The sequence below is a fragment of the Watersipora subatra genome, chromosome 4 (assembly GCF_963576615.1).
Source record: "Watersipora subatra chromosome 4, tzWatSuba1.1, whole genome shotgun sequence".
Classification (NCBI taxonomy): Eukaryota; Metazoa; Bryozoa; class Gymnolaemata; order Cheilostomatida; family Watersiporidae; genus Watersipora; species Watersipora subatra.
Window position 1 is genome coordinate 46,853,914 of NC_088711.1, and position 23,441 is coordinate 46,877,354.

General features: G+C 32.7%; 2 protein-coding genes across 2 annotated transcripts in view; both read right to left on the reverse strand.

Annotated features, from left to right (window-relative positions):
• The window catches only part of LOC137394298 (uncharacterized), a 290,856-nt gene that overhangs the window by 102,920 nt on the left and 164,495 nt on the right, over window positions 1-23,441 (reverse strand). The window lies entirely within an intron of this gene.
• Window positions 16,850-23,136, reverse strand: LOC137394922 (solute carrier family 49 member 4 homolog). The gene is made up of 3 exons (XM_068081700.1): window positions 23,023-23,136; window positions 22,034-22,222; window positions 16,850-17,381 (listed from the first exon to the last, which is right to left on the reverse strand). The coding sequence occupies exons 1-3, from the start codon at window positions 23,096-23,098 to the stop codon at window positions 17,269-17,271; spliced, it is 378 nt and encodes a 125-aa protein (XP_067937801.1). The 5' UTR covers window positions 23,099-23,136; the 3' UTR covers window positions 16,850-17,268.

The window sequence follows — 23,441 nt, forward strand, 5'->3', positions numbered from 1 at the left end:
TATACATTTATAATCACTGCTCACTTGTACATCAACGCGAAAGTGAATTTCGCGAAAATGGATTTCGCGAAATTACATATTATATATATATTATATAGTCAACGAAAGTTGACTATATAATATATATAATGTGTAATTTCGCGAAATTCACTTTCGCGAAATTCACTTTCGCGAAATTCAATTTCGCGAAAGTTGACTATATAATATATATAATGTGTAATTTCGCGAAATCCAATTTCGCGAAATCCAATTTCGCGAAATTGAATTTCGCGAAAGTGAATTTCGCGAAATTACACATTATATATATTATATAGTCAACTTTCGCGAAATTACACATTATATATTATATAGTCAACTTTCGCGAAATTGAATTTCGCGAAAGTGAATTTCGCGAAAATGGATTTCGCGAAACTACATATTATATATATTATATAGTCAACTTTCGCGAAATTGAATTTCGCGAAATCTGTTTAGCTGATTTTACAATTTCGTGATCATAAATTACACAAGTTTAATCAACCATAATATTGATTCTGCTTACTATATAAGCAACGAGAAAGAATAAGTTTTTCATCTCATTTTATTTATAATAGTTTACAATGTGTGCTCGAGACAAAAACGTGGATAGACTCCTAACTCAGACAAAATGCATCGACACGTGTGTTGAGATATGGGGCTACTGCCCTTGGGGTAGAGAGGTAGATCCTGAAAAACAGAAGGCTTTTCGATTCAAGATCAAGCTTCAAAAGAAAGTAAGTACTACATTATAATATTTTACTAAATTATATTTTTGATTAAAGGAAACTTGAGAATATAAACTACATATTAAATATATTTCGAATTATAGGGTTTGCTTAAATGAAACAATTAAATTATACAAAGTAATTTTGGAAATTATTGTAGAAATCATTGGTCATGCAGCAGCAAAGAGAGGAGTTCTTTCGTAACTTCGATGTTACATTGACTTTAAAAGTAAGCATTACATTATATTTATTTCGTCTAATATCGTTGTATAATGATAAAACATGTAACTAAAGATCAAATACATTCAACAAAATTCACTCCAATTGGTATCTAGGAATGTTAAAATGAGTATCAATCTGTGAAAACAGTAATTAATATTTTGTATAACTCCACTTTAAAACAAAAGGAGTTGGAATTGAAATTCAAAGTAAGACCTGGCTGTGTTTTAATTTGTCTGCATGTTCTACTCTGACTATAATCAATGCAATTGTAGGACCCTGGGCATCACCGAACTAAATATAGTCCTTTTCGGAGAAGGCTTTATGAATTTGAATCTTCAGTAAGTAGTACATTATATTTATTTCTTTACTTTAACTGAATATCCTCCTCTGTCTGTGTGTCCTAGTCTGACTATGTGATGTAACATATTTGTTTTTCTTATTGTCTGTATGTCCTACTCTAGCTGATTGCATATCCTATTCTGTCTGCATTACATCTTGCATATCATTCTATGATTCGATGACTAATGCAATTGAAATTTACAATTTAAGTTGGAGTCCATTGTGAATGTAGAGTCTACTATCTCAGCAAGGTTATAGTAATCCATCCTGACTGTAATCATTGCAATTGCAGGCTCCCGTATCTCAACAGGAAGATTCCATTCAGAAAAAGGATGGATCTTCTTATTCTTCAGTAAGTATTACATTATATTTGATTTTTAGTTTGAATGAATGATCTAATCTGATTGTATGTCTTACTTTTACTATATCTCACTAAAAATAATGTATGTTTTGATTGTAGACAGTTCATTCTCATTCGACAATGAAAGAAGAAGAAGAAAATTGGGATTGAATGAAATTCAATAGTCTTTTTTATATTATGTTTTAGCATTTTTATATACAAAACTTTTATTCAATAACATATCCATTGATAGTAAGTTTAAATCCCTATGATATATCATCAAATAAACTATATAAAATTTAATCATAATATCATTTCCTTAACTCATTACTGTCTTGATATACAGAGTTTATAATCTTTGTTTAATTTCTCTCTGAATTCCTTCAGATTGCATGCTCCGTCAATTCTGAAAAGTTTTAATCCTGATGAAGACTTAGAGTTCATGTAAATCTCACTTCGATCCAATATCATGAGAGCTGGTGTCAGCCATTGAAATGATGAGGGAATGTTATACTTTTGAGGATCGATGATCGAACATAATACCACACGCTCTCCCTTACGTTCAACGAAGAATTGCAATGCAATCTCACAATTGTCATTTTCTTCAGACTTATTTGCTTGTATTACTTCTAACGGAGCTGGAATATCCAAAACTTTTAGATCAATCCATTTCCATGGTTCTTGCATTTCCTCGGTTTTAAAAACTATTGCAATAGGTGACGTAATTTTCTCATCTCCTTCCATATAATTTTCCTTGGATTCGAATAACCGCTTTACTACCGAACTTTTTCTTGATGATCTTCGTAATGACGTAGTTCTATTCAATCTAGACTTGGTTGGTCTTCTATACTCTCTTTGTTTCATATTCAATTGGGAAGTTCTTTCAGAAATAATGTCGATATTCATACTATTGAAAGTTGACTCCTCAGAAGCTCCAGTAACAATCAACACTAACTAATAATACTTCATCAATTTATACATTATCTTTAAAAAAGTAGTGGAACCATAACAGCGATGGATAATTTCAGAATTTATGAAGTTTACAATCAAAATGAATATTCGTTCGCAGACACATCATTCTCATTCGGGATCGGAAAAAAGAAAATACATACAAGCTTCGACGATCTCGAAATCCATCCGCCACCGTCCGTCAACCCGTCGCCACCGAGCTCTCCGTCAATCCCCGAAACGGCACGGAAGAGCGACCTCTACCGGACGCCAACGAAATCCGATAATCCCAAATACAACCGCGAATCGTCTCGCGGCCCGACTCACCACTCGGCCACCGACACCACCACCGCGACGTCACCAACCAACTCACACCATTACTCGCACCACGAATCACACAGCTCGCCATGACTCACACCATGACTCAACACCGCCTAGCTCCGCCCCCCAACTGTCAATCAAACAGATCCTGATGTGATGTCACTTCCTGCTCCCTAAGCTCCGCCTAGTGTGTGTAGATCTGCTCTCACTATACTACTTACGACACTTTCTTGTAATAAATGCCATATTTTCTTCTTGTTGTTCTTTGTTGACAGGTAGTGGGCACTGTGCATTGATTTTCAAGTTTCAGACTTTGGGACACCTGTACACTTGATGACTTCAGCTGTATTTGCTTCCTGTACCACTGTTAATCTTGACAGAGTGTGTCTAATTAGCACACTTTGGTGATGATTGGCAGCTTTATTGGAATGTGTGTTGCAACTGAAATTTTTTGATATTTGACACTATGTCATGCTACGTCAATCAATCCGAAATTTAGTCAAGTTTCGTCACGATTACTTTTATTTAACTATACAAGAATTATGGAAACAGTTCTAGTTAAACAATGAGCAAGAATAATACGAAAATGAAATTGGACCAAAGGGTTATGGTGTTCTGTCTTATACACCGAATAGAATTGTATGGTAAGATGTACTACTTATGCTTTTGTCTGTTTTAAGCCCACAACTTCTAGTACTAGTTATGTAAGGTATGTATGCATGCATTACCTAAGTTGCTATTGCTTGTACTGAGTATCATTTCGGAGTTTAGAATATTTGAATGTTAACATTCTCATTACGCTACTTCATATAGTTGCTTTACATTTTTATTGATAATGTTTACTGTTCCTGTTACTGTCCTTGCACGACTTATGATACAATCCACTAGTTTAGTGCCATTATCCTGGTGACCCCGATATCCTTTAGTGCATGATCATAGAGATCTTTAGGTATAGCTTATCATTCTATGCTCCTATTGGACGTACCCTACTTTTCTGATCCAATAATATCAGCTTTCCAGGAAGCTTATCCATTCCTAGCAAGTCACTGGCTTTGCTGGCCACTGAAGAGTGGCTTGACAGTGACCTCATGACCTCATGGATCTGACATCAAGGTAAGACTGAATAAACAAAGCTTATTGCTATCCTAAATTGCAACAATGACAGTCAGTATCTTATGACAATAGTTTCTATTTCGGTAAAATGATGAAAACTAGCTTGAATGATTTACTAAACTATTATAGAGAATGTGAAAATCTATGTGACATGTAGGTGATGTTCGCTGTTATTTGCAATCAAAGTTTTGAGTTTGTATTTACTTGTTATATATGACTTTACAATGACAAAATAATCTCTTTTTCCACTTTGGTTAATTATCATAAATAGCTTTGTGACTTGTGAGTGTGGGTTGTAGTCTGCTGCAAGGTCAAAGGAGTTGCCAGTGGAAATTTCTATCGCCCTATATATGTATATAGCTAAGTAATTAAACCAAAGTTGACATTGTAGTAACATTTGTGGCTATCTTATTGTAGTGGTGTGATGACGTTGATTTCTCCTTTTGTACTCAATGCAATTATATGGAAGGAATACAGCAGTATGGTGTATCATCATTTACCATGCGTGCTACTGGACTGGTACATCATTATTAGGCATGGGTCAGGATTTGGTCCTGTTCCTGAATTTTGGTTTTAGTCTCTCGGGTATGGGTGGGGTTGAGTATGAGGCTTCGATAGTCCTAAATACAAAATAAAATAAACCTATATGTTAGTATCTTGACAATGTTTCATCAGACGCATAGGATAGCTGTATGTTTTTGTTTGCAGCAGTGATGCAATTCCAGATCTGACCTGTGAAGGAGTAGGAGCAGTGATAATCTGCAATCCAGGGTAAAGATGAATATACTACAATAATTGTTTATCGTTTTTCATAAACTAACTTCTGATCTGCAAAAATAATTTAAAATTTAGGTGCGTCCATCATGTTTGTGCCACGTATAGTAAACTAAACTCCGCTTGGCGCAGGACTGCTAGTCCGTTACTAGACCACTGCCGCTTTGTGCCAAGTGCATTCCTCTTGTAGCATTTTGATCAGGCTTAGACACTCACACTCCAGTGTGAGTTATGGTACTGTGAACCGTTATAGTGATTGCTTCTTGCTTGTAAAAGTGAAACAGTCACTATTTAGTATTTACAGATTGACCTATTTGTTTGTTTTAAGTTATGGCTTCAGTGTAATATTTTGCTGCAAACTAGGTAAACATGATTTAAAGCAGTTACGTGCTACGATTTTAGGTTTCACTGGTTTGTTGCTGCTCTCATGGAAGGCACAGTAGTCATTTTCGATTGTTTAAATACTAAACGGGAGATGTCTACCAAACTAATGAGATGAGAGTTTAAATGTTGGTTTGTGAACTGTTACTGCAGTTATTACATATTGAAGTATTTGTGTATGTCTAGTTGCCCCAAACTATGTATGGCTAGTCTTCTTTGTCTTGAAAATGCCTCAATTCGGCAGGAGCATCTTTTTAACTTTTCTCACCTAGTCTGCCATGATTTGAGATTGGTGGCGGTCCTGTCATCAATTGCCATCTTATTCTGTCAGTGTCTCTCTCTTTCAGGCTACACTTCGGCTTTTCTCTAAACTGTACCACAACATTTTTACCTGGGTATCCTTCTATTTTCCTCCTGCACCCTCATCTTCTCTATCGCTCTAATATTTTCTTTTTTATCTCTTCTGCGACAAAATCATGCCATTAGTATTTGTCTCCGATCATTGAATTCTTTGCTCTCTATTTTTGGGACCGGTAACTGCAATGAAATTGAGAACTTTTTAGGATAGTATAAATACATTTTTCAAAGTGTGCCGTCTCTCTCTATTTTATGGTTATCAAATATATATTTTTTAATTATTTCAGTATATACACTAAACTTGGCTATGAAGCAAGGCCTTCACTGATCAATAAGAAGGTAATTATTAGTTATTTTTATATGATACTCGCTGTATCAATAAATCAAGTTAGCACTCTACAAATATATTCTACAAATTAATAAATGAAAAATTCAATGTTTGTAATGGAATAATATTAAATGAGTGTTTTTGGTTGTCTCGCTTAATGTTATTATTACTATGCTTGCCTTACTTTTCTATATCATTCACAATATACATTTAGACAATAAAATAATATTTTGTGTTCATCCCTCAACATATCACTTTCTCCTATTCCATCCGCCAAGTCGAAAATATTGCATTTATTACTTTCAGGTACCAACACAGCCAAACGGGTTTGACTGCAGGATGTATGCCATGGCATTTAGTAAATGGATCTCCCACGTAAGTAAGATTAGCCTGTCTCGACAACATGTTATGTTACCAAATCCCGTATTATGATGAGCATGTTTAATCTAATTTATTTTGTAACAATTGCTACTGCTCTTAATTCTCCCGAATATATGATTAGATTATTAGGTATTATTAATATTCATGTTGTCCGCGCAACATGGAATCTAGAGCTTTAGAGTATTATTGGTTTGAAGCGACAATTGGAGACATCCTTATGTGGCATTTCGCGAGCCAAGAATGGTAAGCTAGATGACTTACCACCATTAATTTAATAGTTCATTCTATTGCAGCCACAGTCACTAATTATAATGCATATGTATTTGTAGAGGGGCCCAAAAGATGTGTTATATGTACAAAAGAGATAAGCAGCTTAAACCTACTTCTATCAAGGAAATACTGGCTTCATTGGCTGCAATCCTATGCGGTTATGGAGTAGGTTGGACATTGTACTGAACTCTGGACTCTAAACACATTTTACTCATTAGGTTGATTTTTAATATAGTTTTTATATGGTTTTATATCATGAGATCCTTGGCTATATACATTACATAGTATAAGGATTACAAGTACATATTTTTGGTATTAGTTTTATATTTTCAAGTGGTAAAATACTCATGCCAATTCAGTCAATTTAAAATATTTTTTGTTAGTGCTGTCTTCTAATCGAAGATTATTCTTCGAAAGGATTAAAATCATGATTGTAATACGCAATACTAGTTTCGTTCTGGTTATTCATTTATTTCTCTAATGTTATACATGCTGTTAACAGTTCAGTCAGTTGGTTAAATGTTCAATTTGATGAGCTTATTATAATATAACTCAGTTGGGCATAAAAACATCTGTGGATTTTATCATATTTACTTACACATCGCATATTGAAGAGTAGCTTTATTAATATCAGAGCTGCATTCGACTTCAAATTCCCCGAAACAGGTACAAGTCTATAAGGAGTGTTAGTATTTTGAGAACCGAGTAGGCATACATGTCTTCTTTTCAGATCAAAGCTGCCAAGAGTAGCTGTTACATTTATTGTGACAAGAAAGCAAAAGTGTCTTAGCCCAAGCAGTTAAATACGAGAACTCCTTGATTAGCCTGTTAGGCAACTGTACTAGCTTTCTCTGCTTAACAATGGCAATGCTACTAAGAGCACGAATAGGAAGTGATAAAATGCTGGACACGAAGCAAAGCACTGTTCTTTTATTTAATAAATTTTTGTTTCGTAAAATTAATCAGGCTTAACTGCTTACAGTTATGGATTATATATGTTATAATATATACATATATATGTATATTATAATATATACATGTATATATTATAATATATACATGTATATATTATAATATATATATACATTATTATAACATATACATGTATATATATAATATATACATGTATATGTTATAATATATTCATGTATATATTATATAATATACAGGTATATATACAGATTATAATTGTCTTGGTGTCAACGGAAAATACTGTGTCAGTGTTAATGTACATGTAGATCAACAGCATTATGATATATTAATTAAATACATATATGTAGAAAATTGACCTATCGTGAAAAGCTTTGTTTCTTGGGTGAGAAAAAAAGCTTGTCAGGATAAGCTAGTGGAATATTATATTCAGGAGTAAAGTCGATAGGACAATATTCACTTTCTCATACCAACTATTAATACACATCAAGAAAACTTGGTGAGAGCTCAGAAGCTGATGATCCTGTATTAACTAGCTAAAGGTTCAACTGATAAATAATTCATTATTCAACACAACAAACTAAACTAATTATTTTATACTTCTCTGGAATGGTAAGACCAAGGAACTAGATCATGAATTTACTTATTTTATTAAAATCATACAAGTAGATATGATATATACATAAAAACAAACTCAGTGGGAATTTTTCACTAGGCTTGTATATACCATCTACATACATTAGTATAAAACACAGTTTAAATAGAACACAAAATTAAGGCTTCATTTTATGCATTTATTGCTTCCGATATGCATTTTTCTGCATTTAAAATGTACAACACACTGATATGCACCGTTTAAAGGAAAAATGTTGCTTGATAACAACTGGATGTTGGGCGCACATACTGCGCAGTAGTACATGTGTATTGCTCGCAAATATCTGCTGTGTGATCATTGCGCTGTACAATTCGATCATATAAATATATTAAAAGGAAAGAGAATTTTGTTAAATATCATTGACCATGATTTGTAACAGGAAGTTTACAAATTTCTGCGACTCATATTTGGACCAATTTCACAATCCCTTCTGCTAATATCATTTTTTAACCAGATTCACGCTTTCTTCTTCAATCACAACGTTGCGGTTAATTTAATTTACTTAAGATATAACTAGCTTACGGTAGTATTTATCTTCATGTAATAAATGTCTTTGCAAAAAATATTAGCGTAGGTGAGGGCCAGTGAGAAATATAGAACTGAACTTGGTTAACAAATGATTTGTAAAAAATAAAGCTTGAAACTTAGCTTATTCTAAATGTTACATGTATATTATATTCAAATAGTATATTATAAGCAGCTGAATGCAGGCAGTATACATGTGCATTGTTTCTATCTTAGTATAAGAGTGTGGAAATAGGTAGGCTATATTATAGTTATATGGTAGCTTTAGCTGATACCAATGGCAGTATGCATACCACACTATTATATGCAGTATGCATGCCACACTATTATATGCAGTATGCATACCACACTATTATATGCAGTATACATGCCACACTATTATACGCAGTATGCATGCTACACTATTATATGCAGTACTAGCTGTCCCACCCGGCGTTGCCCGTGTAATAGAAGAGTATTTGGACAGAAAATTGATTTGTTTTTAATATATAACAACATTTGCCCTTCTAACTTTCAAACTACTTATCATGAGAAAAGTTTGTTGTCTTATAAACAGTGAGAAGTAGTGAGAGTTTTGCTATTAGCTAGTTTAATAATGTGAGCGAACGGCTTCTCGTGGCGTAATGCTATGACCCGCGTCAAACGTATAGCAGTTAGGTTTTAATCTTATATAATGACTTATATTGGCAGGCTAGCAATTTGACTTCCGTAGTCTAGTGGGGAAGGTGTTAGACTGGTGAACGGCTTAGTCCGAGATCAAATCCTATTCGGTACGGAATATTTATTCTAAGATTTTAAGATATATAGCCAGATTTCCTACGACGACACCCGGACAGACTTTGAGAAATCTATATATATAGATGCATGCCAAACTATTATATGCAGTATACATGCCACACTATTATATGCAGTATACATGCCAATGGCACTCTCATGTGCATAGAAAGTAAACATGTTTGGGAGGCAAGTGTGATTACAGCTCACTATTGTACAACATCCTTTCTTTTTCATGCGAATTTTCACTTTAGCTGAAATGCATAATCAAAAGTCATACCCTTTGTAAATTTGTGACTCGGTAGATGCTTTATCACGATAAATCATTAAATTTGGGCCAATTTATGACTAAAATGTTCAGCATTTTAACCTATTAGCTCCTAGAAATTTTCTGAAAGATGAAACATACCTCCGCCTTTTTACTTATAAAACATGATTCGCTGTAAGCAGAACATAAATCCAAAACTGTATCTTGTAGAATAGAGATTTTTCTACAACTTGAGCTGTTTTTCAAGATTGTAACTTAAATATTATGAGAGCTACAAAGCTTTGAAACTCGCCTATGTCAGGGCGGCTGAAGGCGTTTTATCAGTTATTGGGTTAATGAAAAGGATGTGTAAATTGCCAAATAAAATACCAATAAAATAAAAAGTTTAATAATTAATCCAAAAAAATTAAAAGGCACTCGTGGTAACAAGTTGACATGTGAAATTGTTTGTTTTTAACACAAGTAATAAAGATTAAGCAATTATTGCAAATTAATGTTGAATTAATCGAGTTAATCTTATAACTAATTCCAAGGTTAATGGTTTGGTATAGTTAATGGTAAGTACTTGGTGAACCTGTCCAGAGAACCAAATCATTTATAATTTATTTTGTATGAGTTTTAGAGTATCAGAAGTGTATAATAATATATGATTAACTTGAGTATTATTAGCTCACTGTGAAGATTAATCAGATTAATCTAAAAGCAAAGTGAAAAACAGTAGTAAACTTGTATCATTTAGCTATTTATATTATAGTAGTATGATAAAAATAAACGCAGTAAAGCTGAAGTAGTATATTATAGGATGAACACACATGAAAATGCAACATGAATACATCAGCATTTGTGTCTACCAATGCAAAGCAAAGTATATACTACTACATAATGAAAGGTGTATGCTTTGTTTGTGACAAAAATATGAAGACCTCATTCCCACAATTCAACAAGTGATACAAAAAGTAAGCTTAAAGATATGGGAAGAAAATGGAAGTAGTTTTGATTCCACTACTTCTGCCATAATATGAATTTACAAAAAACTCGACATATGCTCCATATAAAAGCTTAATACTACATGTACAACACTTAAACTTTCATCAACAGCAGTACATAAAATATATGTAGGTATCTCAATAAACCATATCATTAAAAAATATCTAGCGACAGTCAAAAACCCCTCCGCAACTCTTTCCGACCATGAAAGTAGCTGGGTGAATTTTTATTTGATACTATTCCTTGAACAGACTGCAGAAAGTTTATCATAAGCGTAGCAACAGTCATTGGTTTCACACCACCAGAATCTGGAGTTATCACAAACTTTTAAGCCTTCTTATAAGACTTTCATCAGCATTGCAATGATCTCTCATATTAGTTATAGCAATAGCATTGTGAAATGACAGAAAGACTGAGATTTTCAAAGAAATTTGCTTCATGCATGTAGCTGAGTGAACTTTCAAGTGTTTTAGTGTAGCATTGCGTTGCACTGCAACTTGAGTGTTGAGGTCCTTGTACTGAATGTAGCATCCTGAGTTGTATCATGTGGTACATCCTGTAAAAAAAGCAATCATATCTACATGTAACAGTTATAAATATATATATCATTTATATTACCTACACCTGATTGTTATTACTGTTAAATAAACGTAGCCTACTACTTACAGCACCGCTAACATGCAACGAATAATGTAATCCAAACATTTTTTTGAGAGTCTTAAGCTACATGATTGTTGTGATATATTTTCAGTTAACGAATCATGGCTTAAACCGTGCATACCTGACTCTTTAGTTGATTTAGCTGGTGTTTCCATAGTTAGACGCGACTGTGAGCCAGAGACAAAATCTAGAGGCTGTGGCACCACACTTTATGTTTGCTCTAATATTAAATTTAAAATACTTCTACACTTGAGCACTGCCATGTCTAAAGTGTGTGATTCTTTCGTTTGGATTGAGATCTTAGCTGGAAATTCAAAGTCTATTATTGTTGGTAACTTAAACGTTACACCTGATAAAAACAAAACCCAGTTTTTGCTACAGTTTTCTACATTACTATCTTCTCCTTCTATGATAAATGGACAACTGGTGATTGTAGGAGACGTGAACATTAACTGGAATGTCAAAAGCGATGAAAAATCTCTGCTTCAAGACACTTTAGATGTTCTAGGTTTATCCCAGCACTCGACTGGGGTTACTTATACTAGTTGCACTGGTAAAGAGTCCCTTCTTGACTACAGTTATGTTAGTCAAAGTTTAAATGTTGAGCTTTTTAAAATACTTACATGTGACTACTCTATATCTGGTCACTATGCGACAATTCTTGTAGCAACATATACATGTCAAAAAAGTCAGATGTGAAGAAAACTTATTAAAACCAGAGTATATAGTAAATTTGACCCACACATTTTCTATGAAGCTACCAGGAGACTTCCACTGCTTCAAATAGCAAGAGACGGTACAATATTTCCTAATAGGAAAATGGACCTGTTGGAGTCCAATATATACACAGTCTTTAATGATCACCTGCCTCTGAGGTAAATCAGAGTTCGCGGGGCAAAGAAAGAATGGCTTAACCAAAATTTGTTATGACTAGTTAATCTGAAAAATCAATACTACAAAAATTTTTATCAGTCCACGGATATTGTGACCAAAAATCAAATACTACATTATCATAAATTCAAAAACTATGTGCTCTTTTAAATAAGGAAAGCTAAAAAAGAGTATTATTCAAAAAAGGCTTCTGAGAGTGCAACTTCTTTCTACAAATGTCTGAAGCATCTGTCTGAAAAACAAAACTCTCCAGCGAAAATTGAAAGTTTGCTGATTAATGATCAATTAGAAAATCTCTGGTCTACATTGCAGTGATCTGTCTAGATGTGAAAAAGGCTTTCGATTCAGTCAACCACAATCTACTCATATCCAAACTTAAGGACTATGATATGTCAGGCAACGCTACTGAACTAGTTCGTTCCTATTTATCTATTCGCATGCTGGTTATAAAAGTTGGTGGCTCTAAGTCATCTATACTTCCCATTAATAGTGGAGTCCCTCAAGGTTCTATACTAGGTCCCATTTTATTTTTACCGGCTGTTAATGATTCTCTTGTCACTCACCCTACATCATTTTCTTATGCAGATGATACCTTGATTTTAAGCATCGGTACATCTGTTGAAGGCTCACTAATGTCATGTTCAGAGTTACTTAAACAGGCCTCTACTTGGTATAGTAATAACCTTTTTTCAGCTAAATCACAGTTTTGTATTTTCCCTAATAGAAAAATAACAGAACAATATACAATAAGCATGACTGGTGACATTCCAAAACCCCAGCCCACCCTTTTTATTTTAAGTGTTACGTTAGACTTTGAGTTGAGTTTTGGTCCTCATATTGAAGCTCTTTGTCAGAAAGCAAACAAGTTAGTTTACGTCTCATGTAAATTCAGAAAATACCTCACTGTAGAGCAAGCTAAGCTGGTATATACATCCATAGTAAGGACTGTTTTAGAGTATTGTTCTTCCCTCTTCTTAACTATTTTGCAAGCAAAATCTACATCTCTTGAAAGAATCCAAAATCGGGCAATATGTATTATACTTTCAGCTCCAATTAAGTTCTCAGTAACTTGGGGTCGCCGACTGTTAAATTTGCCAACAATTGCTAGCCACAGGCAGCATTTATTTGAAGGTTGACTTGCAACAAAAATCACATTACAGTTATTTGATATCAAAAGATTCACCCTGTTTTACTCTGTTGTGTTGTAGGTGTAAAATATGCGGGAATGTGATTACAAGCTCTAAAAAGCTAAAAAACGAACAGTTAATCGCAACCACACAAGACCGCCGTAGTTTGGATTATCTTTCCAAAACGGCTCAATGTGACATAGTTGTGGTAGATGGTTTCTGTTTACACTTTCATGCAACCTTATTCGTCGAAATGTTTTTACAAATATACTTCACGAATTCAATAAAACCATGTCTATTGTTTTTACACGTCTATTTTATCGTCATAGTAATGCTGTCACTTTAAGCAGTGATATCTTATAACTTACCGTGAAAATTCATTTAATTTATAACCTTACCTCGAAGGAGTGCATATCATTGTCTGATAATCAAGACAAGCCTATTGGTCACTTGTGATAATCGAAAAGTGCTGCAAAAATTGTTTGCGAAGTATTGGGTCACATGATCAGATTACGACTTGACGATTTGATCAAGCCGAAACAAAACTGTGAAGTAGCGAGCATCTATATTTGATACATGGTCTTCGGTAAAACCCGAAGTGTTTGTCATAAACTAGTGCTACGATAAGTTTAATATTGAGCTTTTTATTGGCCTTTCAATTCACGTGAGAACATCACCTGACAAGACAATAACCAAACTGTCATGACTATGTCAGAGAAATAAATGGATTCCAATCTACGGCGGCTTTTCGTTTTTGAGCTTTTAACAGCTTGTAATCACATTTCCACATATTTGGCACCTACAGAAGTAGTATTTTTGTAGTAGGCTAGTAGTATTTGGCACAACAGAGTAAGACATGGTGAATCTTTTGATACCAAATAACTGTAATGTGAATTTTGTTGCAAGTCAACCTTTAAGGTTGATGCTAACCTTTACTATAATAAGGGTCATGTTCTCCCATCTGTCCAAAGCCATGCTAAAAGTGTTAGGTTAAAAGATTGCACCGCACAGGGAACCCGCGTCATTGAATGTTAAGTCAAATTCACTACTACCTGAGCCACTTGACCACCTTCCACAGCTAAGATAAATCGTACCTACAGTTATTACGCATGACGATCTCTCACTACGCACGAGACTGTCAGGGTACTGATTGCACTAGCACTGAAGTATTATATATATCAGTGTACTGATATATATAATACTTCATATATCGTTGATATGTTTTAATTTCCAAGTACCAGATATCTACAATGTGATGATTATATTTTGTACTTACCAAAAAATGCGCTCAATGATTGTATTGCTAAATCTTTTACCTTTTTGTAGTAGTAGTAGTAGTAGTAGTAGTAGTAGTAGTAGTAGTAGTAGTAGTGCTAGTAGTAGCTAGTAGTAGTGCTATTTATAGCCATGGGACCTGAGCAACTCATGTTTATTATTTAAGAGCACACGTGCCAACTCTTATGTTTATTATTCACAGGTGTCCTAAGGCTAGACATGACTCACAGGTGCATCATGGTAGACAAACACATCATAATTTGTCAAACAGCTGTAACTTTCAAACTTCATATCATGAGGAAAATGTTTTGTGCAAATCAAATAAATTAAAAAAATAGAACATCTGTAAAAGGGTTTAGATGTAAATGTGAAATAATTAGCAAGCAAGTAAGAGCTAAATTAAGTCCGTTTTGCTACGATTACAAGTAAATGTGATTTGGTAATGATACAATTATTACAAACTGAAAAAAGAAATTCCTGAATATGTTTAATTAATAACAATGGTTGCATAGAAGTATGTGTGTATAAAAAGGTTACTGAGTCCCAGCCTGTGAGTCAGAGCCTGTGAGTCAGAGCCTGTGAGTCATAGCTCGCGAGTTTGAAGCTCTTCTTTTAACTTAATTTCCTAAAGCCTGCATATATACATTAGTACATAGTATATCAGTATATTAGACATATGTATATATTATAAATTAGAAGCTTAAGGGTGTTATAGACATTTTAGTCAACTAATATAGTAGATCATGACTTATGGTGATATTACGGTTTAGTACAACGAAAGGCTTTAATAAATAGGAAGCAAACCAGTAATAAAAGAGGATTTTTTAGAGACTGAAAAATGTTACAAATCGATTCACGACAACAAATCGTTTTATTGACTGACCACTTTATGCTTTGAGCTCAAGCTAGAGCTGCCCTATGATAATGATTGTGAAATTTTGGCAATTCAAGGTTTCTGGCCTTCTATAATTAAGACATTTTAGTAAATTGTGCAAACTAGAAATATTGTAGCGCAAAACAATCATTTGAAGATTTAAACTCATTGCTAGACATAAAATAGCTTATCACTAAGTAATGTTTATACTGAACTGATTTTGAAATCTTAGATAAGGTAAACTTTATACTGGAATAAACTGATTTAACAGGGTTTCTTTGCTGCCTATTTTTACGCGCCAACTATGGTGCTCCTCATTATTTCCTTACAACTCATTTTGGCATCTGACAGTCGGGTGCCACTTATTATTATTATTATTGCTGGTAATTATTACTATAATTATTAATCATAGCCAAAATTATACTAAATGAAAACTCTACTTCATTACTCATCACTATTAGAGTTCTTTAGTTTGAATTTTAAGTTTACTAAGAAACAATATTGAGTGAAAGAGATAAACCAAAATTCTGTCTTGGTGGATATTTATTTGTGTTTGATAACGATAGCAAGATAGAACTTCCCTTTGGTAAAGTTTCGAAGATGTGAAAACAAGAATGATTGCAAAGTCTGTATATCCACTAGTTGCAATAATAAAATATAATAATATTTATAATAAACATAATTATATGTGTTTTTTATTCTAAGCCAAGATAATTCTTTCATTTCATTGCTGAGCTGCCTGAGGCCAAAAAAGTCAGCACCTTAGCAAAATAAAAGCAAAAACGTGGGTTGCAATAACATTGATGATGCAATAACATTGATGCTAAGATGGTGGCACTAGAAAGCTGTAGAACCTATTTACACAGCTCATCAAACTACAGCTACCTGAAGGCTTCTGTTTGTACTCTAGCTGAGATGTAATTCTATTGAAGGAGTTGCTCATAGCTATATTTAGTTGGGCACTTGAAGAGCGTAAGAGTGTTTTTTATACATAAGATTGATTGCATTATATGCAAAGTATTATACAGCTAGCACAAAGTTTAAACAATATTTTGGTTTTATGGCTTTGTACTCTTTTTCATTTTATAAATGCTCTTTTGTAAAAAGAAACTTGTGCGATACGTCGCTGTAATAATTTAATTTTTCATTATTTGGTATTTTTGTTAGTGAATCGTTTTTGAATATTCTTATTTCTATTCCATTGCTTTACTCACAGCATGCAGTCAAAAGAAGTGAACCATAACAGGACACTCACTCAAACTATTGAAAGAGATTGCAACAAAAACAGCCAGATTGTGACTAGTTTCAAATTCATTTAGTATATCTTAGAGCAATAAAACCAATAAAAGGGAAGGAGTAAGAAAATATAAGAATTTTATTCACACTTCAGGTGAAAAACATATAAATATAGTTATTGTTGGAATATGGCTAGCGTATTTAATTCCTTAATAATAAATGTTTTCTTATAGACAATCAAAATCATGAAAAACATTATATTTTATAATTGGTGGTTCTAAAGTTACAACTATATAATCAACTCATCAAAAGTTTGTACTATAAATAAGACACGTCAGCTTATTAAACAAGTTGAAAGGTGATTCCTGAGGTTAAAGACTTTGCTAGCTGTTGCCTAAAAAATGGCACCCATTGGTTATGTTAACATTCTATGCTTCCTTAGATGTAACAATAAAAGACAAGTAAAGAAATCCCTGACCTAAATGGCTCTAATTACCACTCTCTATCTATGAGCCTATAAATTGTACTAATTTCTTCAGCTTTTGAGCTTTAAGTTTTTATCTCATCCAGATCAAGTCTGCGGAAGTCGTCCTTGAGTAGAATGAGAAGAGGAAGAGTGATACAACTCCCAAGAATACATATCAGTGTCATCCATATGGTTTCTATATTGTAACAATAAAAACGATCAACATGGAGCTTTATATACTCACATATTATATGTAAATTATTTTTGATACATAGTGTGTTGATTCACATAAAATGAGAAATGGTAAATGATACAAAGAGAGTTATAGGATTTTCAACTACAGACACTGCAATTGAAAAACACTGTATTAGAGTTATTGTCAGGACAAACCAATAGAATATATATTGGTTTTAACTAGTTTAAATGATATTAGATGAGGTTAGATTAAAATAATTTACATCAATATATATAAATATCAAAGTTTGTCGTTCAGTCTTTCCAGCTATAGCTGATTAGTCGTATTTAGCTATGAAGAATTCGTATCACAGAAGATTTGATCTCAGAACCTCTCATTCATAAGGCGATAAACTAACCAATTGATGTAGTGAATTCATTGGGCGATATGAGTCGTTATCTAGGTTAAAATACACATAGCACTTTGCGTTATGACGCAATGTCACTAACTCTTGATCTCACGGCTCTTATATTTAAGTTTATCAATAAGGATACTAGCTTACTCAAATTAGCCATTGGCAATGTGCCAGGCTAATAGCAATTGGCAAGCAACTGCATTACCTGCCACTGTTTATAAGTTATTTTGAATACCCGTGCAACACAGAGCATTAGGCTAGCTGCACTATAATATATGATGTAAATTTATATCTATTATACTACGTTATATTGTATCACAATTATATTACACTATTATATACAATGATATGTTATATTATATTACATTACATTGTATCACATTTATATTACACTATTATATACAATGATATATTATATTACATTATATTGTATTGTATCACATTTATATTACACTATATATACAATGGTATGTTACATTATATTACATTATATTGTATCACATTTATATTACACTATTATGTACAATGATATGTTATATTATATTACATTACATTGTATCACATTTATATTACACTATTATATACAATGATATGTTATATTACATGTATATTACATTATATTGTATCACATTTATATTACACTATTATATACAATGATATGTTATGTTATACTACATTATATTGTATCACATTTATATTACACTATTATATACGATGATATGTTATATTATATTACATTATACTGTATCACATTTATATTACACTATTATATACAATGATATGTTATATTATATTACATTATATTGTATCACATTTATATTACACTATTATATACAATGATATGTTATGTTATACTACATTATATTGTATCACATTTATATTACACTATTATATACGATGATATGTTATATTATATTACATTATATTGTATCACATTTATATTACACTATTATGTACAATGATATGTTATATTATATTACATTACATTGTATCACATTTATATTACACTATTATATACAATGATATGTTATATTACATGTATATTACATTATATTGTATCACATTTATATTACACTATTATATACAATGATATGTTATGTTATACTACATTATATTGTATCACATTTATATTACACTATTATATACGATGATATGTTATATTATATTACATTATACTGTATCACATTTGTATTACACTATTATATACAATGATATGTTATATTATATTACATTATATTGTATCACATTTATATTACACTATTATATACAATGATATGCTATGTTATACTACATTATATTGCATCACATTTATATTACACTATTATATACGATGATATGTTATATTATATTACATTGTACTGTATCACATTTATATTACACTATTATATACGATGATATGTTATATTATATTACATTATACTGTATCACATTTATATTACACTATTATATACGATGATATGTTATATTATATTACATTATACTGTATCACATTTATATTACACTATTATATACGATGATATGTTATATTATATTACATTATAATGTATCACATTTATATTACACTATTATATATAATGATATGTTATATTATTTTACACTATATTGCATCTCATTTATATTACACTGTATTATTTAATATTTTATTGCCACCCCTCGACATATAAGCTCAATGTGCTCCTGGACAGAGCTCATAGGTCGATTCTCTCTTATATCAAATAAGTCAGTGTGAGAGACTGAGACTTGATATGTTATACTTTAGACTTTTGTGATGCTAACATAACATCCACTTTCAATTAAACTTTAATTAATTTATCATAGCAAAAACACACTTAAATATAAGTTTTATTTTTATGCTGAACTTAAATTTAATTTCGTCTTTGTTTAAAGTTTTTGTTATATTCTTCCGACTTGGCTCTTTTGCCTCGCTCTCACCTTTAGTCGACCTTTATAAAACGTTTTCACTAAGTGATAGTGTTCTTCTCATAAGCAGCCTCTCACATACTCGGTCAGCTAGCACCTAAATCAACAACTATCTTGTATCTCATATTTGTCTCATATCTCAAGGCAAAAACTTGTTCGGAATTTTGCTCGTTTTTCAAATTTATCTTATGTTGATGCACTCTGAAGTCGAAGTAGATATTAATGTAGTCATATATCATTACGTTATATCATATTATATTAGATTAAATTGTACTGTATTAACTGCCTTGTCAAATTGTTAAAACAACTAATTATAGGTTGATTTAAATAATAATATGTCATACTATATTATAATATATTCCCACGACCAAACATGAGCAAAGTGATTGTTTGGGAGATTTATGATAACTGCATATGTGCACACAGCTCCCGAAAAATTATCCGTTAACGGCCGTGACCAAAGCCTTGTACCGAAATCTCATCAACAAAGTTAACCATTTTTGGGTAGAGTCGTTTAAGTATAATAACAATACAAAACACTTATAAACCTATTTAAATATGCTACCAAGTCTTTGAAAGGTTTCTGCGAAATCCTAAAACTAACCCATCTGATCAGATTATACATAAATAGACAGATTAATTTGGCCAAAAATCGCAATAAAAACTTGACAGGCTTATTGTAATCAAAATTAAGACCGGCCAACGAAACGCCAATAAGGCCGTGCAACAAATAGTAGAACTATTAAGTCGTGCGCATTTCACGAGAAAAGCGTGCACATTTCACCAGTCTATAGCATAATCTAATTGCCGAAGGTTTCCGTAATTAAAGTAAAAGTACTGAAAAGTTATCGTTTCTGTTTTGCCGATTTTATTATTCGAATTACTTATTTAATTTTATAAAAAAATTATTATAGTATTTAATTATAAAAATAATCATTAGAATTTACAACATCGAAGTATATAATGATTGCATTGTCTAATTGCCGAAGGTTTCTTTAATTACCATAGGCCGTTTGAGGCGTAGACAGATTTACAGGTACAAAAATGTGGTACACGGTTTATCAGCCTATGTTTTTTGTCCATTTACCGAAGGTTTCATTAAATTATCTAGAACATTAGCCAGATTTTTTTACATCTTATCTACAAGCTAGAGCCGAACTACAATGCCTCTTTATGACAAGAATTTTTATTATTATAGTATTATTCTTTTTTTATTTTACTCCAGTTTGCAGAAAACTTCCAGATGCGTTAATGCTAATGCTTGCTTTCTGTTACATATCGCTGTCAAAACGATTCTACATTCATCACAACCAACTTACAACTTTTCAACGCAACTTTCAAATTGTGTATATTACACGGCAGCTTGCCATTTTACTTTTAATATTGCATTTCAGAGATATAATAAACATATTTCATTATTGCTGTTGTTAGTTAAATTACCTACAGTTTGAATTAATATTTATTTTATTGTTGTAAAACAGGTTTGAGGTAGTAGTAGATTAAGTCTGATTTTTATACCACATTTTGTTTTGCATAATTGACCTTTTGAATTTCATTTCAAAACAACTTAACAACTACCATGGACATACAACCTCCTAGAACACCATGTCGTCGTACTGGCCGTCCACGTGTCTCCCAATTGTTCTGGAGGAGGAGAAATAGAAGGTCCTCACAGCAACCATAAACACATATGCTAATGTTCAACAACAAGCTACTCAAAATAATAACAACAACTCATCTGATTCAGAGAATTCTTTAGTAGATGTTGTAGGCGAAGCCTAAAACATCTACTAAAGAATTCTACTTTTGTGGAATTCTGACCTTTTGTAACTACTTTTTCAACAACCAGCAGTACCCTTTCTTTTTTCCATTACTACTTTGTTTGTGGGCTGCATGACAAGGGAATTTCTAGTTATATTATACAGTATTATATTATCATTAAAAACACTATTATATTACATTATATTAGATTAACTTGTATTATATTGGCTGCTGCGCCACAATGTTAGGAGGATCTTTAGTAGGAGAACTTCTGTGATGGAAAACTTTGAGACGATATTATTAAAAGTACCATAGAGTAGGAACAGCTTATAAGAAATATTCAAACTCTTTGTCATTATTGAACATATCTTAAAACTGGGTGATTTTAAAATAAATGCAGGCTGATATATAAATAGTAGAGACCAGACCATAGAAATCCAAAAGCCAGCAAAACAGTCGTTTTACTGTCAAAAAGGAAAAAAGCATTGAAAACAAGGAGAAAGTCAACAGCAACAAAATATCCCAAGGAAATTGATGCAACTGTTGAAAAGGTAGTGCAACTATATTTTATGCTTACCTTCAGATAGAGCCGGAATAAGCAGGAGTCCGTAGAATATTCCGGCAGTTATTCCGTTGCCCAGCATGAGGACTGTGCCAGCGAGGCCCTCATGTACTGGATACGCATATTCATATGCCAGCTCAGAGCAGATGGGAAATATGGACTGCGCTGATATGTTGACAAGTATTATTAGTAGATACAGCGTTGCTACAACCAAGAAATGTTGTTTCAGACTACAGCCATTCTTAGAACTATGAAACTTTCTTGTTAAAAGGCAGCTTACTTGGTGCTTCGTAATGGTAGTACGTATTTAGCTTTTCATTCAATTAGTTGGTGTGACATTTTATTTTGCATATAATTGTTAAAAATTTATCTCATTGCATGGTACATAATTATACTAAATTGCATATATATATTATATATATGATACTATAGTTTGCCTCTAATAGACCACTACACAATTTGGCGCACCTTAATTTGCGACAGCATAACTTCCTTAAATAAATTGGCTACTTCACACTCATATGGCATCCGATTGGCTACTGAGAACCTCAACCTAAATGTGATTTGCTACTGTATACCCAAGATCTTAGTTAATTGGTTATTTCACATCTTGACTTGCACCAACTCAGCTAGTCTACATGTCAACTTGAATTCAACTGACTACTGTATACTGACTACTTCAATATTGTATTTAATTGGCTAATGTGCTTCTCAGCTAACAGCTAATTGGCTACTGCTCTTCTCAGATAATAGCTAATTGGCTACTGTACTTCTCAGCTAACAGCTAATTGGATACTGTGGGCCTACTTCTCAGTTCACAGTTAATTGGCTACTGCACTTCTGATCTTACAACTAAATGTGTATTATACACTTCACAGGCTACACTAACACCTAATTGGAAGGCTACTAATCTACAATATTTAATATCTCAAAATCAAAAAAATGGCTACTGCAATAAACCCCTAATATCCTTAGACAACTCATTCTGGTACAAATCTACTTACGAATGACTGCCTCATCTGCGAGAATTATCCACTCTTTCTGTATACACGCCAGCAATGTGAGCACAACTATAGACATAACTGCAAAGCCCTTTAAAATAGCTCTAGTTTTTCTCTTGAAGTAGCGCATATCTGCTATGAAGGATATTAGGAGGGCAAAGGTGCCCACAAGGGTGCCGTACACACTCATCCAAGATGCCGTCACCTGCATTAAACAAAAAGGTTAGTGAGTGATGCATAGATATGATTGCTTGGTTGATTACGACATGCTCTAATACTGCTCCTCAAATCATACAGGTCAGCATGGCAGGTAGCAGTCAACAAAACTGCCTGATAAACTGATAAATGCCATATTATTCTAGCTTAAATAACACTACTGTTAACTACAATAGATAACACTACTGTTAACTACAATAGATAAC

Coding starts and splice junctions, on each gene's coding strand:
- LOC137394922 (XM_068081700.1), bottom strand. CDS start 23,098: ATGTCTATAGTTGTGCTCACATTGCTGGCGTGTATACAGAAAGAGTGG. Junction 22,223..23,022: donor CGCAGATGAGGCAGTCATTC/GTAAGTAGATTT, acceptor TCTTGGTTGTAG/CAACGCTGTATCTACTAATA. Junction 17,382..22,033: donor TATTCCGGCTCTATCTGAAG/GTAAGCATAAAA, acceptor GTTACAATATAG/AAACCATATGGATGACACTG.